General features: G+C 41.5%; 1 protein-coding gene across 4 annotated transcripts in view; it reads left to right on the forward strand.

Moving 5' to 3' along the window:
- trmt11 (tRNA methyltransferase 11 homolog) overlaps window positions 1–12,288 on the forward strand; it is a 108,884-nt gene extending 96,596 nt beyond the window's left edge. For 3 of the 4 annotated variants that reach the window (XM_038799758.1, XM_038799761.1, XM_038799760.1), the window contains one exon: window positions 11,964–12,288. In XM_038799758.1, coding sequence (XP_038655686.1) covers window positions 11,964–12,095 — 132 coding nt within the window. In that variant the 3' untranslated portion in view covers window positions 12,096–12,288. Of the gene's footprint in view, window positions 1–10,647; window positions 10,741–11,963 lie in introns of all 4 variants that reach the window. The other variant, XM_038799759.1, reaches the window with a different exon arrangement.
- Window positions 12,289–15,104: the final 2,816 nt, after the last annotated feature.

Here is a 15,104-nt window from a genome sequence, read left to right on the forward strand (position 1 = left end):
CGTATAGGTGGACAATGCCATTAAGCCAACAAGTAGAGCAGTAGAAAACCACAGTATCCTAACAGCTGTAGAATGGGGGTACAAAGCCAGGGCAGGATGTTGGATGTGAATCTCCTCTGTTTGCTGCCTGTAATGGTGCTAAATTAAACAGGGTATGAGTAGTCTCAACCCAGCTCCTAATGGCATTAATTTACAACATCATTCTGAGAAACTACAAGAATATTGAGTGTTGAAAATGTAACTCAGGTAATGAGGACACCCATGTTAACAACGGACAATCTTACTAAGAATGCAGTTACGTAAGGATTAGACTGGGTTCGTTCTACTGACTACTTTATATATAAACATTGACACTTCCTGTAGTGGTGATTCACGAAGAGCCTTTCCTGCTGGCAAATTTTAATTGTTCTTACTGCTTTTAAGGGCAGCTTTAAGAACTGTTTTGTCTGAGTAACATCAAAGCAGTCAATAATACAAACACAATTGGAACTAGAAAATATATAACAATGATTGAATTGCTAAATTATTATGTGAGATATATGTAAATAGTACAACATAATTTTAAAAAATACTTGATAGAAGGTAGTTGTGAAACCGTTCTAAAGTACAGATAAGATGCAAAGCAGTCCAGGGAATAAAATCAATGCACCAATGACACATCAACCACTGTACATTAACTGGGAGCTGAAGGAACACAGCATGATTTTGAGCCCCAGACAACTTTCAATGATTATATGAAATCAGGTACAGAGGGAGAAATTAAGAGAGGAAATTAAAAATTGGATTGAGAGAGAGAAAAGGGATACAGAAAGGAAAATAATTCAAAATGCTGGGTGCAATTCAACGAACTCACCGTGGCCTAGGTGTAGGGACAAGGCTATTGAATCTCGCAAGAGACGATCCAGTCACGACCTGGACCTCACTGGGGTTGATCCAGGTCAGCTCCGTACGGCTCATGTAAATATGCATTTTCTCAATTCATCTGGTGCCTGGGACTCATGGCCATAACTGGGAGACCTCGCCAGGGCACACTTCACTTACAGGATACTGTGAGGCCTGGGTGGAGAGGATGTTTCTTGTAGGATGTTGTTGGAAAAACTAGAACCAGAGGACACCATTTCAGTCTAAAGTGACAACCCTTTAAAATAGAGATGAGGAGGAATTTCTTCAGCCAGAGGGTGGTGAACCTGTGGAACACTTTTCCGCAGAAGGCTGTGAAGGCCAATTCATTAAGTGTCTTTAAGACAAAGATAGATAGGTTCTTGATTAATAAGGGAATCAGGGGTTCAAACAGTATGTTTAGCAGAGTGTTTCTCGGCGTTGAAACATCTCCCTATTCAACGATACTTTGACTTTTTTGGCATGGGCAGAATGACAGCATGTAAGTACCTCCAGGAACATCTATCCACAGATGCTGCCTTACCTGCTGAGCATTTCCAGCATTTTCTGTTTTTTATCTTCTTTGAATTAATGACCATACGATTAGCCCTCGAATTCCTCATTTTTTAGAACATAGAAAAATACAGCACAGAACAGGCCCTTCGGCCCACAATGTTGTGTCGAATTTTTGTCCTAGATTAAGAACAAATTAATCGACACCCCGTCATTCTACCGTAATCCATGTACCTATTCAATAACCGCTTGAAGGTTCCGAATGTTTCCGACTCAACTACTTCCACAGGCAGTGCATTCCAAGCCCCCACTACTCTCTGGGTAAAGAACCTACCTCTGACATTCCCCCTATATGTTCCACCATTCACCTTAAATTTATGTCCCCTTGTAATGGTTTGTTCCACCCGGGGGAAAAGTCTCTGACAGTCTACTCTTATCTATTTCCCTGATCATCTTATAAACTTCTATCAAGTCGCCCCTCATCCTTCTCCGTTCTAGTGAGAAAAGGCCTAGCACCCTCAACCTTTCCTCGTAAAACCTACTCTCCATTCCAGGCAATATCCTGGTAAATCTTGTACAGTTCTACACACTTCTGAAGAGTTAAGCAGGCCTTTCTTGGCGGCAGTTTGTGATTCATGATGCAGTATTATTGCAGGAAGACAGTTAGGGTTCAATCCATGTTCTCTCTGCTGATTGGAAAGAAATTGAGCTCCAGATGTGTGGACCAGCTTCCTACCAGCAGTAATTCCACAGAACAATGTAATCCATGAATTGACATACATATTTGGAGAAGGCAGAAAGATCCTCGCATGAAAGTGGCTTTCACTGTAATGCAATGGAAAATGTTTGTTTTCTGAGATGGGCTAATGTATATTTTTCAAGCACAGTAGAGAAGCATCAGTTCCTAATCCATATCTCCTGCTGACATTGGACATAAAAGTGACAATAGATTCCTCTCCAGTAATTTTTTTTGTGAGGAAAAAGATAATTTGTGTTTTTGAATGATAAAGTATGGCAATTTTCTTTGTGGGAATTTTTTTCACAGCGTTATTAAAGGAAACCTGGGGTTGCAGAGTTCTGTGTTGTGTCTTGATCACCCTTGTAATAATGAGCTGAATTTTATGTGAATGACGGAAAAGACCAAATCTAGTCACCAGCCAGGTGGGGGGGATGGACTGCAAGATGGTAGGGCTGATTCGACTGGCGGAAGCCAATTAAGAGGTAGCTGCTAGATGTGCCATCCAATTAATGATGGTGGCCACCTCCCAAAGGTGCTGGCCCAATCAGAAGGCTGGGGGCTCAACAAAACCAATGATACAGGTGGCCATTGCTAAGGCTCCAGGAAGAAGGAGAATACCTCCATGTTGAGGAAGTCTCAAAGGATGAGCAACAACTGTATTAAATGTGTCACGCCATGGCAGGCAGACCTTGCCTATCGGAAGAATGAACCCACCAGTGGCAGTGGAGGAGCTGCAGCGCCAACCATTGATGCCGGAGGCCATGGAGCTGCCAGAAAGGGTCGTCATCCCCCACTCCCATCTCAAGAAACTGCTGGTAGGCTGTCGAGATGTACCTGTTGGTTTTGCCACATTGTGGGGGACTGCCCTCATCCCAGTAAAACACTGGCGAGGGAAATTAAGTGGCTGTTCATTGGCTAGTCAATTGGATTAATTGGCCACACACCTTCAGTCAGTGGGTGTCCACGCCACTACTGTTCCCACTTCTGAGAATATCCTGTGGCCTTGGGAAGAATGCGGGCTTCTTTCTCGGCCCCTTCCAATGCTATTTTCCGAGCTCTCGTGTCTCCCAGCCTATCTCCTGAGAGCTGGTGAAGTTCAGTCCTACGTTTCAAATATTCTGCCTGAATGTCTTTCACATTTGCTGGATGCATTTTGAGATCTAGACAACGATGAACAAAGTCGCAGTTTTCTTTTTAGTGTATTGCAGGAAAAGTTCTTTAGTTTTGTACGTTTGTACATGGAAGAGGACACTGAAATCTAATAACTTGAATGGAAGGAAGAGAAGTACCTCGTTTCAAAGATGAGTGATTTAGGACTTGCAGTTTAGACCCTTCCAGCTGATTATTCCCCAGTTTTGGGTAGCGGTTCCCATGGTAAAACTGGCCTGTTGAAGACATTAGTCCTCTTTATTAATTGTCATGAATTTTGTTGCATAATTCTTTAAGAATGCATTACCATTTAAATGTAGGTTTTCAGTAAAATAATTTATTTTTTGATATATTTTCCAATGACATTCCCCTCCTATAGATTTCCCGGTTTCGTGTCAGCGGTTTTATTTCAGAACTAGTTGTCCTTCACAATGTTTATAACTGTATGATTTTGCACAAGTGGTTTCTATAGCTACTGTACAGCAGCAGATGTAGAGCAGTGAAAAGCTGTGATAAGAAAGACAGGCTTTTTAAACAAAAACCAGACATGGGCAATTACCCTGAAGCTGAACTGAGGCCCATTTGAGTAAATGTAGGATATGAATCTTTAAAAAGTGTAAGCAAATGCAACACTACCTGATACTTTCTTTTTCCTGTTTATAATATGGTAATAGCATAGCTAATAACAGATTGGATATTACAATTGCCAGAGCAATGTTTTAGGTCAGCAGTTTTTTTAGAAGCCAATTGTCAAGGGTTAGTTTGAAGTTTCAGAAGCTGAGGTGCGAAGCACACGGGAGCAATTTTCTTTTGTTGTTTTATCCTTTCAAGTGCTGTTTGCTTCGAAAAGTTTGCAGATAGCAATATTTCTCTCTCCAAGTAGCTGGTTGTTAAAGGCTGTAAATGACTTGAGGTTAACATGGAAGTAAGAGACCTCAACCAATGATCATGTTATCATTTGAAGAGGGTCTGTAAGTTTTAATGTAAGAATAGCAGCACACACCACTGGAGGTCATAGAAGACACTGTTTAACCCTCTAACATCTGAGAAAGATAAATCAAATTTAGAGGTTACACACGAGTCCAAATAAATGCATTTCTGATCCAAGCATAAGATTCCATTATACTAAACCACTTGGCATTCGCTTCTAATTGTGTAGTAACTCTTGATCCAAATGCAACATTTTCAAAAAAATGCTGATCCAAGCACAAAATATCTCTAGTTATCTGGTTTCAATGATTCGCATGATAAGACAGTGAGTCTATTGGTGAAAGCCATGCAAAATGTCCTGCTGACTCGAGAAAAAGATTTTGTTCAGGGTGTGACTGTTTTTGTTTCGATTGAATTGCTGGGTAAAAAATTAAATAGGTTGCGGTATAAGCACTTGAAAATTGGCTGCTTTTAACTGCAGCTTCCTGATCCAAGCATAACCTTCCCTGATAAATTAGTTTATGTGTTTAATTGGAATGTAATTGTAATACATATTAAACAAGAAGTAAAGTTACTGTCTCTTTCTTAATCGCTGCATTAGAGAAATAACGATATTTATTGATAACATTAAATCTAATTATGTCAAATATCTGTATGCGCTTTAAAAACAATGGAATGATTTTTCCAGTTACCTCTACAAGATCTTGGGAGATTAAATTAAAATACTTGTTCTTTTAACAAACGACAAGCTTTCATCTCTAAAAATGCAGCTTTGTTGATTCTAATAAAAAGCCAAAAAATGCACAATTTCCGAGTAAGTTATCTTAGTTCAACTATCTCTACCTGCATTTCTCTGCTCTGTCCTGGACCATTCCTGGACTTTCACTTACTGATCTTGGCACTTGTTTTCTAAGTATAATTTGGAGGCTTCCTTCGTTACCATTGACATCTCAGACATCTCACTGAGCTTATAGTAAGTTTAGATGTAAACAAAAATGGCATTAATTTTAGAAATGGGGGAAATGTGAAAAAGAAAAGTGAGGGTTGCTTCAAAAATAGACTAGGTCCACATCCTGGGTGTGCTGTGTTGGTTAATCTTGGCTGGGTTAACACTGGCACTGTTAGCTCAGCAGAGCATGCTAAGAGAGAAGTACAAACCAAATAGGATTCCAGGAGCTCGCCATTCAGTCATTCCTGTTATTTCCCATGAACAGTCCATCAACCTGCATGTCTCTACTTACATGTCAGGAGTGGCTGGTTGGCTAAGGTTATTGGAAAATTGTTGCTACCTATGAAACTGTACCTTCAGGAGACGCAGAAAACATAAAGGGAAGAATGTAAGAAAAGAATATATAAAAGTTAAACAGTCAAGTAAGAGAAAGAAATGAAATGTATCTTACATTGAAGAAAAGTAGACACTTCTATTATGTTGAGAGATAGGAAGGCACTGTCCAAAACTTGCCTTCATGTGATTGACACCAGGTCAACAAACTCCAACTTTTGGAGCTTATTCCAATTTCCTACAATGGAAGATGTGCTCACCTTCTATAGTTGAACAAATTAGTTAGTAGTACTACTTAGCATATTCACAAGTAAAACAGTGATTTGATTTGATTTGATTTATTGTCACATGTACCAAAGTACAATGAAAAGTATTTTTTCTGCAACCGAGAGAACGTACACAGTGCATACAGAGTAGACAAAAAGAATATTCAACAGAGAACATTGACATGTGGTACATCAACAAACAGTGATTGGTTACAGCGTGGAACAAGGGACCAAACAAAACAAATACATGAGCAAGAGCAGCATAGGGCGTCGTGAATAGTGTTCTTACAGGTAACAGATCAGTCTGAGGGGGAGTTGTTAAGTCTTTTAGGGAAGATACTGTTCCTATGTTTGGATGTGTGGGTCTTCAGACTTCTCCAACTTCTGCCTCATGGAAGGGTCTGGAAGAAGGCAATGCCTGAGTGGGAGGGGTTTCTGATAATGCTGTCTGCCTTCCTGAGGCAGCGAGAGGTGTAGACAGAATCAATGTGGGCGTGGCAAGCTTGTGTGATGCGTTGGGCTGAGTTCACCACATTCTGCAGTTTCTTGCGATCTTGGTCTGAGCAGTTGCCTTACCAGCTGGATAGGATGCTCTCTATAGCACATCTGTAGACTTTTGTGAGAGGAGATGCAGACATGCCAAATTTCTTTAGCTTCCCTTGGAAGTAGAGATATTGACTGTTGCATCAATGTGAGTGGACCAGGACAGACTGTTGGTGATGGTGACCCCTAGGAACTTAAAGATATCTCTACTTATGCAGGAAACATCTTCCGTGCACTTTGAAACTGCGTACATTAATTACTTGTTGTCATCTTTCTCATACACTTTATGCATCAGGTTTTTCCAATTAGTAATGCCTGTACAGGTGTTTATAATACATTATATTTTTACAGTACTATGATTAAATTAGTTGATTTTTTTTCTTGTGTGTCATTTAATGCCGACGTTAACGCTTCACCTGACGATTGCAACATCTACCAAAGACTTGGGCAAGGATTTGGATGTTTTGTCCAGTGCTGTGTCTCTGAATTAGATTTGAAATGTGCAGTATAAATACTTTCTAAGGATGTATCAGCACTGTCTGTTAGCTGCTCGTTTTCTTTAATTGCTTTGTTATTGTTCAAATAATATTGAAAATTGAAGACAAGTTTAAATGTTTTACTGAGGTAAAATGTAACGTTTTTAAAAGTAAAGAGGTAATGTGTGTTTGTGTACTTATGAGAGAAACAGTGTGGGTGTTTTGACTACTTACCTTTAGCTTTGTTGTGCTCTATAAAGGGTATCAGAATGAGGCTGGAGTCAAAGAGACGGTTCAGTTGGACATTTGGATAGGAGGTGGGAAGCAGCAGGGGAGGCGAAACGTAGAAGTATTAGGGGTGGCTTTCCCATCATTCCCCCCCCCCCCCCCCAAGAGCTCGATTGTGCTTCTTAGGTGACCAATTAAGGGCCTTGATAGATGCTGGAAATTGTCTCATTGGGCAGACGCAGCATGGGTTCATAAAGGGCAGGTCGTGCCTAACTAATTTAGTGGAATTTTTTGAGGACATTACCAGTGCGGTAGATAATGGGGAGCCAGCGGATGTGGTATATCTGGATTTTCAGAAAGCTTTTGACAAGGTGCTGCACAAAAGGTTGCTGCATAAGTGAAGTAGTAGCATGGATAGAGGATTGGTCAATTAATAGAAAGCAAAGAGTGGGGATTAATGGGTGTTTCTCTGGTTGGCAATCAGTAGCTAGTGGTGTCCCTCAGGGATCTGTGTTGGGCCCACAATTGTTCACAATTTACATGGATGATTTGGAGTTGGGGACCAAGTGCAATGTGTCCAAGTTTGCAGATGACGCTAAGATGAGTGGTAAAGCGAAAAGTGCAGTGGATACTGGAAGTCTGCAGAGGGATTTGGATAGGTTAAGTGAATGGGCTAGGGTCTGGGAGATCGAATACAATGTTGACAAATGTGAGGTTATCCAGTTTGGTAGGAATAACAGCAAAAGGGATTATTATTTAAATGATAAAATATTAAAACATGCTGCTGTGCAGAGAGACCTGGGTGTGCTAGTGCACGAGTTGCAAAAAGTTGGTTTGCAGGTGCAACAGGTGATTAAGAAGGCAAATGGAGTTTTGTCCTTCATTGCTAGAGGGATGGAGTTTAAGACTAGGGAGGTTATGCTGCAATTCTATAAGGTGTTAGTGAGGCCACACCTGAAATATTGTGTTCAGTTTTGGTCTCCTTACTGAGAAAGGACGTACTGGCGCTGGAGGGTGTGCAGATGAGATTCACTATGCTAATCCCGGAGTTGAGGGGGTTGGATTACGAGGGGAGGTTTAGTAGACTGGGACTGTACTCGTTGGAATTTAGAAGGATGCGGGGGGGATCTTATAGAAACATACAAAATTATGAAGGGAATAGATGGGATAAAAGCGGGCAGGTTGTTTCCACTGGCGAGTGAAAGCAGAAGTAGGGGCATAGCCTCAAAATAAGGGGAAGTAGATTTAGGACTAAGTTTAGGAGGAACTTCGTCACCCAAAGGGTTGTGAATCTGTAGAATTCCTTGCCCAGTGAAGCAGTTGAGGCTCCTTCATTAAGTGTTTTCCAGATAAAGATTTTTTTTTTGAAGAATAAAGGGATTAAGGGTTATGGTATTCAGGCCGGAAAGTGGAGCTGAGTCCACAAAAGATCAGCCATGATCTCATTGAATGACGGAGCAGGCTCGAGGGGCCAGATGGCCGACTCCTGCTCCTAGTTCTTATGTTCTTATGTCCCATTGCCGCTGGCATTTTGCCTTCTGTCATTTGGGTAGACTGCCAGGTAAATCATGACCACCTTCTTACGGGTGTGAAAAAGGGCTCTCCTGATCAGAAACTTTCAGTCCCACAAAGTGCTCGTCCTTCCCCCATTAGTAATGGCCTGCCCCATGAGAATGCCCCCCCCCCCCCCCCCCCAACTCATTTCTCGGGTCTGCTTGTTGTAATTCCAGCAGTGACCACTGCTCCTGGTGACACTGCCAGGATTGAAGAGCAGCTGGTTCTCGGAGTGGCTGGCAATTTCTGGAGTTAGAATGTCACCTTTAAGGGCTGTTGTTTGATACTGTCATCAGTGGAGAGTGAATTTCATGTTTATTTAACATTATTTCAATTTTCAAGAAATAGTTTGGTTGAATTTTTTAACCAATTACTTTTCGCACCCATGTTATTGACACTTACCTGAGAGACTGGGTTTCTAATTTCTAACCGCTCTGAGGTAGTAGTAAAGAGCTATGTGGTGAAAGATGACTAACTTTCTTGATTTTAAATTGATCTGTCTTTTTGAGCTGCAATTTGAAAGCAATCAAAGTATATTTGAAGGAAGCAGATATAAAGGGTAATTAGGAAGGGAAAGTGTATCTATGGACTAGGTGCTGGTTTAGCACAGTGGGCTAAACAGCTGCCTTGTAATTCAGAACAAGGCAGCTGTTGGTCGCTCTGGGTGAGTGTGCTTAACACTCAATTTGGCTCTGTTTCTTTATTTAGTTCTGGAGTCGCCAGGTATCGTTAAGGTACAGCCACAAGTTCAAGGTGAAGTTCAAAGCAATAAAACTATACACCAATTAGTAAGTTCAAACAACTGAGTTTATTATAATATAATAACTACCCATGCACACGCTAAAAGGATTAAGCTATTCCTACCGCTAAATAAACCAATACTTATCTCGAAGGAACAGCCGGGTCAGGGAACAAGGCCTCTTGCTCTGCTCTGGTCTGCAGACTTCAGGTTGGTATAAGTTAAAAGGGGTCAGGAGTGTCTATCTCTGGTAGCGATCGTTGTGAGACACTTACTTGCTGGCGGCTGCTGTCCGAACCTCTCTCTCTCTCCTTCAGGGTCTTCTTGGCAAAAGCTGGTCGAGGTGCTGGTCCACGGAGGAGTGCTGGTCAAAGAGAGAGGAGGGCTGGAGGGCTGGACAAGAAGACTGAACCACGTGTGGGACCTGTCTTTTATAGGTCCCAGGGATCCGCGCCCCTTTGGGCGGACTCCCTTACCTGCTTGGAATCGATTGGGTCTCTTCCCAATCGATATGTTTGAATCCCCCCAATACTGAGGCTGTTCCTTAGCTACTGGGCGGGCTTTCAAGCTCTTTGTTTTCGAACCCTGTTGGTGCCGGGGTGTCTGGTATCCTTTACAATGTTGCAGTTACTTCCCATTTGTGTCCATTGTCTCTGGAATCGTTCCATTAACATGCTAATTATCCCGGTGATTGCCTCATTAGTATGCGGAATGTTCGTTTCGGTGCTGTCTGCTTCTTAGCAGACAGAATCCACACCTGCTTGGTGCAGCCTGCTGGCGCTGCAAGCATTGTCCATTTTATCCTATATGCTTTGCGTTCCTCCATTTTGTGTTCAGGGAATGGCCAACTTCGGTGGCTACACAGCGGCGCGGGTTCAATTCCCGTACCGGCGGCCCCGAACAGGCACCAGAATGTGTCGACTAGGGGCTTTTCACAGTAACCTAATTGAAGCCTACTTGTGACAATAAGCAATTAATATTATTATTATTGTTAACCGTACAAAATAAATAGTTTGCTGCTGCACGTGAGTTGAATGCAAGATCAACAGTACAGTGGTGTTGCCAGTTTAATGGAATACTATAATAATGTTGCACTTTAGAGTCGCCTGTATGATGCTGAGGCTCTTTTTATGATATGATGTTATGCCCCAACAACGTCGCCAATACTGTGGGTGTTTCTATTTCTCTTACTGAACCACAAGGCTTTCCCGTATATCGGTCAAATGGCCACACAACCAGTTAATCAGTTCAAGTTCAAAGATGGTTCATTTACACACAAGGTTTACTTTGACATGCAAGCACAAGTTAAACTAGGCCAATCAACTACAATAACCTATACTTAACTTCAGGCGACCGGCATTGTGCAAGTGGATAAAGTCTTTATCTTGATCATGTGGCTGGTTTGAAGAAGTGGCTCTGTCTCTGCTGGGCTCATCCGTCAGGTAACGATCGTTGGTCTTGAACTTGGCTGTCTGGTCGTTATGCTGCAGTTGGGCTGGCACAGGCCGTATTCAAAGGAAGCTGGCACAGGCCGGGTCCAAAAGAGGCAGAGCACTGCCTTAGGTTTCGGTCAATAAAGAGGCGAGTGCGTTGGTGGCTGGGTGGGTCCTTAGTGGTCATTGACCTTGGCAGTTGGGCTCTCTGGGCTCTCTGAGTAAAGGGAGGGGCCCCAATCAGTCTGTGGCTGTACTGCTTTCTATTGTCCGATTGTTCTGGGGAAATGGGCCATTAGAATGCAAACGAGTGGTGGTTTCGATCAGGTCTAGCTACTTGCATTTCAAATACACAGAAGCTCAGTATCTGTCTGAGTCCTGGGTTGGCCATAATTCCCATGATCCTTTGCAGGTGGCCATCTCGGATGGCTACAGTGGTTAACACTGCTGTCTCACAGCGCCACGGACATTGGTTCGATTCTGATCTCGGGTGACTGTGGAGTTTGTTCGTTCTCTTCACGTCTGCGTGGGTTTCCTCCGGGTGCTCCAGTTTCCTCCCACAGTCCAAAGATATGCAGGTTAGGTGGATTGGCCATGATAAATCGCCCCCTAGTGATCAAAGGTTAGGTGGAGTTACAGGGATAGGGTGCTCATTTGGAGGGTCAGTGCAGACTCACTGGGCCGAATTGCCTCCTTCTGCAGTGATTCTATTAGATAGGTCTCCACTGAACTCGGGTTGCTACTAAACTGAGGGCAAAACCCCGCGAAGTAGCCGATAATGTCACGCATATCACGTCACTCCATTTTGAAAGAGACTGTGCACACAACTACAATAACCCACATATATAACAGAAGGTAAGGAGGAAAATTCTTGAGTGGGAGTAGGCCTCTGCATGATTGTCACCTTCAGTTAGAGAGAAGCAAGTGCCAATGGACAGGAGTGGATTGTATGTTAAGGGTGAGGTGACAGTACAGAGAGGAAATGGAGAGACTGCGGAGAAAGTTCCAAGGAGGATGGTAGTGTTAGGATGAGCGTGCGATAGGATGGGTAATGGATAGTTCATCATAAGCTCAAGGAGAAGATGGGCAGGGATGCGATGGAGTAGTATATCCAAATATTTATTATTTATTTATGCATTTCTGAAGCCTAATTAATTGGAATTCTGTTTTAGTTAGGCTAATAGTGTAGAGAATAATGCTTTCAAACTAACTTTTTTTCCTTCATCCCTTAGGATAAGGATCGATATGCCCATCTTATTGATGCAAAGTATAGTCCGTACGTCGGCCACAATTCATTCCGTGACAAGTACTTCAGTGGGGTAACAAAGAAGATTTCTAAAGGAAATGAAAATACACAGAACTAAACAGTTCAAATTTATTTTGAGCTGCAAAAGACCTAGTTAATAAATAGATAAAGGCCCCTTTTATTTGGTTGTTATAGTATTCTTAAATGTGAGACACAGAAATGATTACTGTGAACTGTATTTTTTATATGAAATGACCAAATGGAATATGTATCAACAGTTAAAACAATAAATGTCCTTTTGTATGAATTAAGTTCACTTGTAAATAATTTCTTTGGCATATGGCAGGCACAAAGGAATGCAGTTTGCAAAACAAATCAGATTAAGACGTAGCAAAAAGTCAATATTAAGCTGAAACTGGTAATCCTACAACTTTATAAAGAAAATGGTGTGAAAGTACAAGTGGACATTAGTTTAAACTAGTTGATAGTAAATTTATGACTGACAATTAAGAGGTGTTTCTTCAAAGATTGAACAACATTGAATATCGAAAATTGGATATATGTGTAAACAGAGCGGTAATGGTGAAAATACCTGGAAAGTTTAAGAATCGTGAAATGACTTGCACAGTTTGCCAATCGATAAGACAATGAAATGGGATGATTGTAGGATCTTCTGGATGGGTGAATTAATATGGGCTGAATGGCAGAGGAACAGGAGCAAGCCATTATTCACATTATGTATGTTCCGCCTTTCAATTAGATGGTTGACCTGCGAGCTAGATCCATATACCAACCGTTGCACTATATTGCTTAATACCTTTAGTTAACCAATAGCAATCAGTCTCAAATTTAAGATTAACAATTAATCTAGCATCAATTGCTGTTTGCAAAAGAGAATTCCAAACTTCTACCACACTTTTGGTGCAGAAGATTTTCCTAATTTTATTCGTCAAAGGTCTGCCTCTGATTTTCAAACCATGCCCCCAAGTTCTAAGCTCTCTAACCAGCAGAAGTAGTTTCCCTCAATCTACCCTACCTTTTCCCCTTAATATTTTCTGTATCTGTTCATTACAATCTGATGATCTATGTTCCTGGACCCCTGGAGTCTCTCTGGTACTCTGTTTCTAACTGTTCACCATTTAGAAAGTACCCAGCTCTATCTTTTTCAGCTCCAAACTGGATGACCTCAAGTTTGTCTGCATTTAAATCCATTTGCTGCAATTGCCCATTCATATCTTTATATCTATACTGTTTACAACAATGCCTACTGTTGTGTTGTCAGCAAATTTGGATATGTGCCTTTCTATACCATCAGCCAAGTTGTTAATAAATACTGTGATTAGTTGAGGCCTCGAAACAGATCCTTGCAGGCACCACTAGCCACATAATGCCAGTTAGAGTATCTGCCAATTATCCAAGTCCGCTTATATTGTCATTCATCCAATTCTTTAACACGGTCAATAATTTGCCTCAAATCTATGAGCTTAAACCTTAGCTTATGAAAGACCTTCTGGATGTTATTTACATGGATTCCAGAAGACATTTCACAGGCACACCCTTGTCCAACACTTTAGCTAGCTCTTCAGATCCATGCTGTTTCTCTCTGATCAGCGGAAAATTTTCAAGGTGTTCAATCACCCTATTCTGAACGACAGATTATAGTAATTTCCTGACATGAGATTTATATTTCCCTGATTTTTCCCCTCTCGCCTTTCATAAATACTAGAGTGAGTTGTACAATTTTCCAGTAGTACCTGATTTGAGAAAAGTTTGGAGGAATGCCGTTGGAGCGTCTGTGATGTGCTGACTAATTTCCTTTAAAAGCCAGGGATGGAAACCATCTGGTCTAGAAGGTTTGTCACTCTTTAATGTGATTACCTTCTTGATTACTGTGATTTTGCTTACATAAATTTTGGTGAGTTCTTGTTCCTGATTCAATATTAATTTTCATGGGAGGAATGGCATTCTGACCCCTTCCTCTACTGTAAATACTGATGTAAAGTAATTATTCAACATGCCTGCCACTTCTTTATTTTTATCGACATTATCATTTTTTTTGTATCCTTCTCATTCGCCAATTACTTTTTGCACTTTTTATACTTTTTTTTTTAGTTTTGTGTCTCTTACCTTGTCAGCCATCCATGGCTGTTTTCTTTGGTGAACAGAGTTCTTGCCTGTAGGATATAAACTGTATAATCTTAAATTCTTTTCAAAAAAATGTATTCTCAGTTACAAAACCAATGTGCAGAGTGGACAGGGCAAGCCCATAATCTAACTCCTTACTTGCTCCAAAAACGAATTCCAATCCAATTCATGGTCCCACAAAGAACAAGAACAAAGAACAAAGAAAAGTACAGCACAGGAACAGGCCCTTCGGCCCTCCAAGCCTATGCCAATCATGCTGCCCTAACTTAAAAAAGAAACCTTCTGCCCTTACTCGGTCCATATCCCTATATTTCCTCCCTATTCATACATCCATTCAAATGCCTCTTAAATGTTGCTAATGCTGATGTGCCTGCTTCCACCACATCCTCTGGCTGCGTGCTCTAGGCACCCATCACTCTGCGTGAAAAACCTACCCCGCACATCTCCCTTAAACTTTCCCCCTCTCACCTTGAACCTGTGCCCCTTTGTAATTGACAGTTCCACCCTTGGAAAAAGCCTCTGACTATCCACCCTGTCTATGCCTCTCATAATTTTGTAGACATCTATCAGGTCACCCCTCAGCCTCCATCTTTCCAATAAAAACAATCCTAGTTTATTCAACCTCTCCTCATAGCCAACACCCTTGAGACCAGGCAACATCTTGGTGAACGTTCTTTGCACTCTCTCCAAAGCTTCCATGTCCTTCTGATAATGTGGTGACCAGAACTGCATGCAATACTCCAAATACAGCCGAACCAAGGTTTTATATAGCTGCAACATGATTTCTCAACTCCTGTACTCACTGCCCTGGCTGATGAAGGCAAGCATGCCATATGCCTTCTTAATCACCTTGGCCACCTGTGTTGCCACTTTTAGGGAACTGTGGACCTGTACACACAGACTGTATGTTAATGTTCCTAATGGTTCTGCAATTTACAGTATAATTCATACCTAGATTTGATCCTCCAAAATGCATCACCTC

Source organism: Scyliorhinus canicula, chromosome 6 (assembly GCF_902713615.1).
Source record: "Scyliorhinus canicula chromosome 6, sScyCan1.1, whole genome shotgun sequence".
Taxonomy (NCBI): Eukaryota; Metazoa; Chordata; class Chondrichthyes; order Carcharhiniformes; family Scyliorhinidae; genus Scyliorhinus; species Scyliorhinus canicula.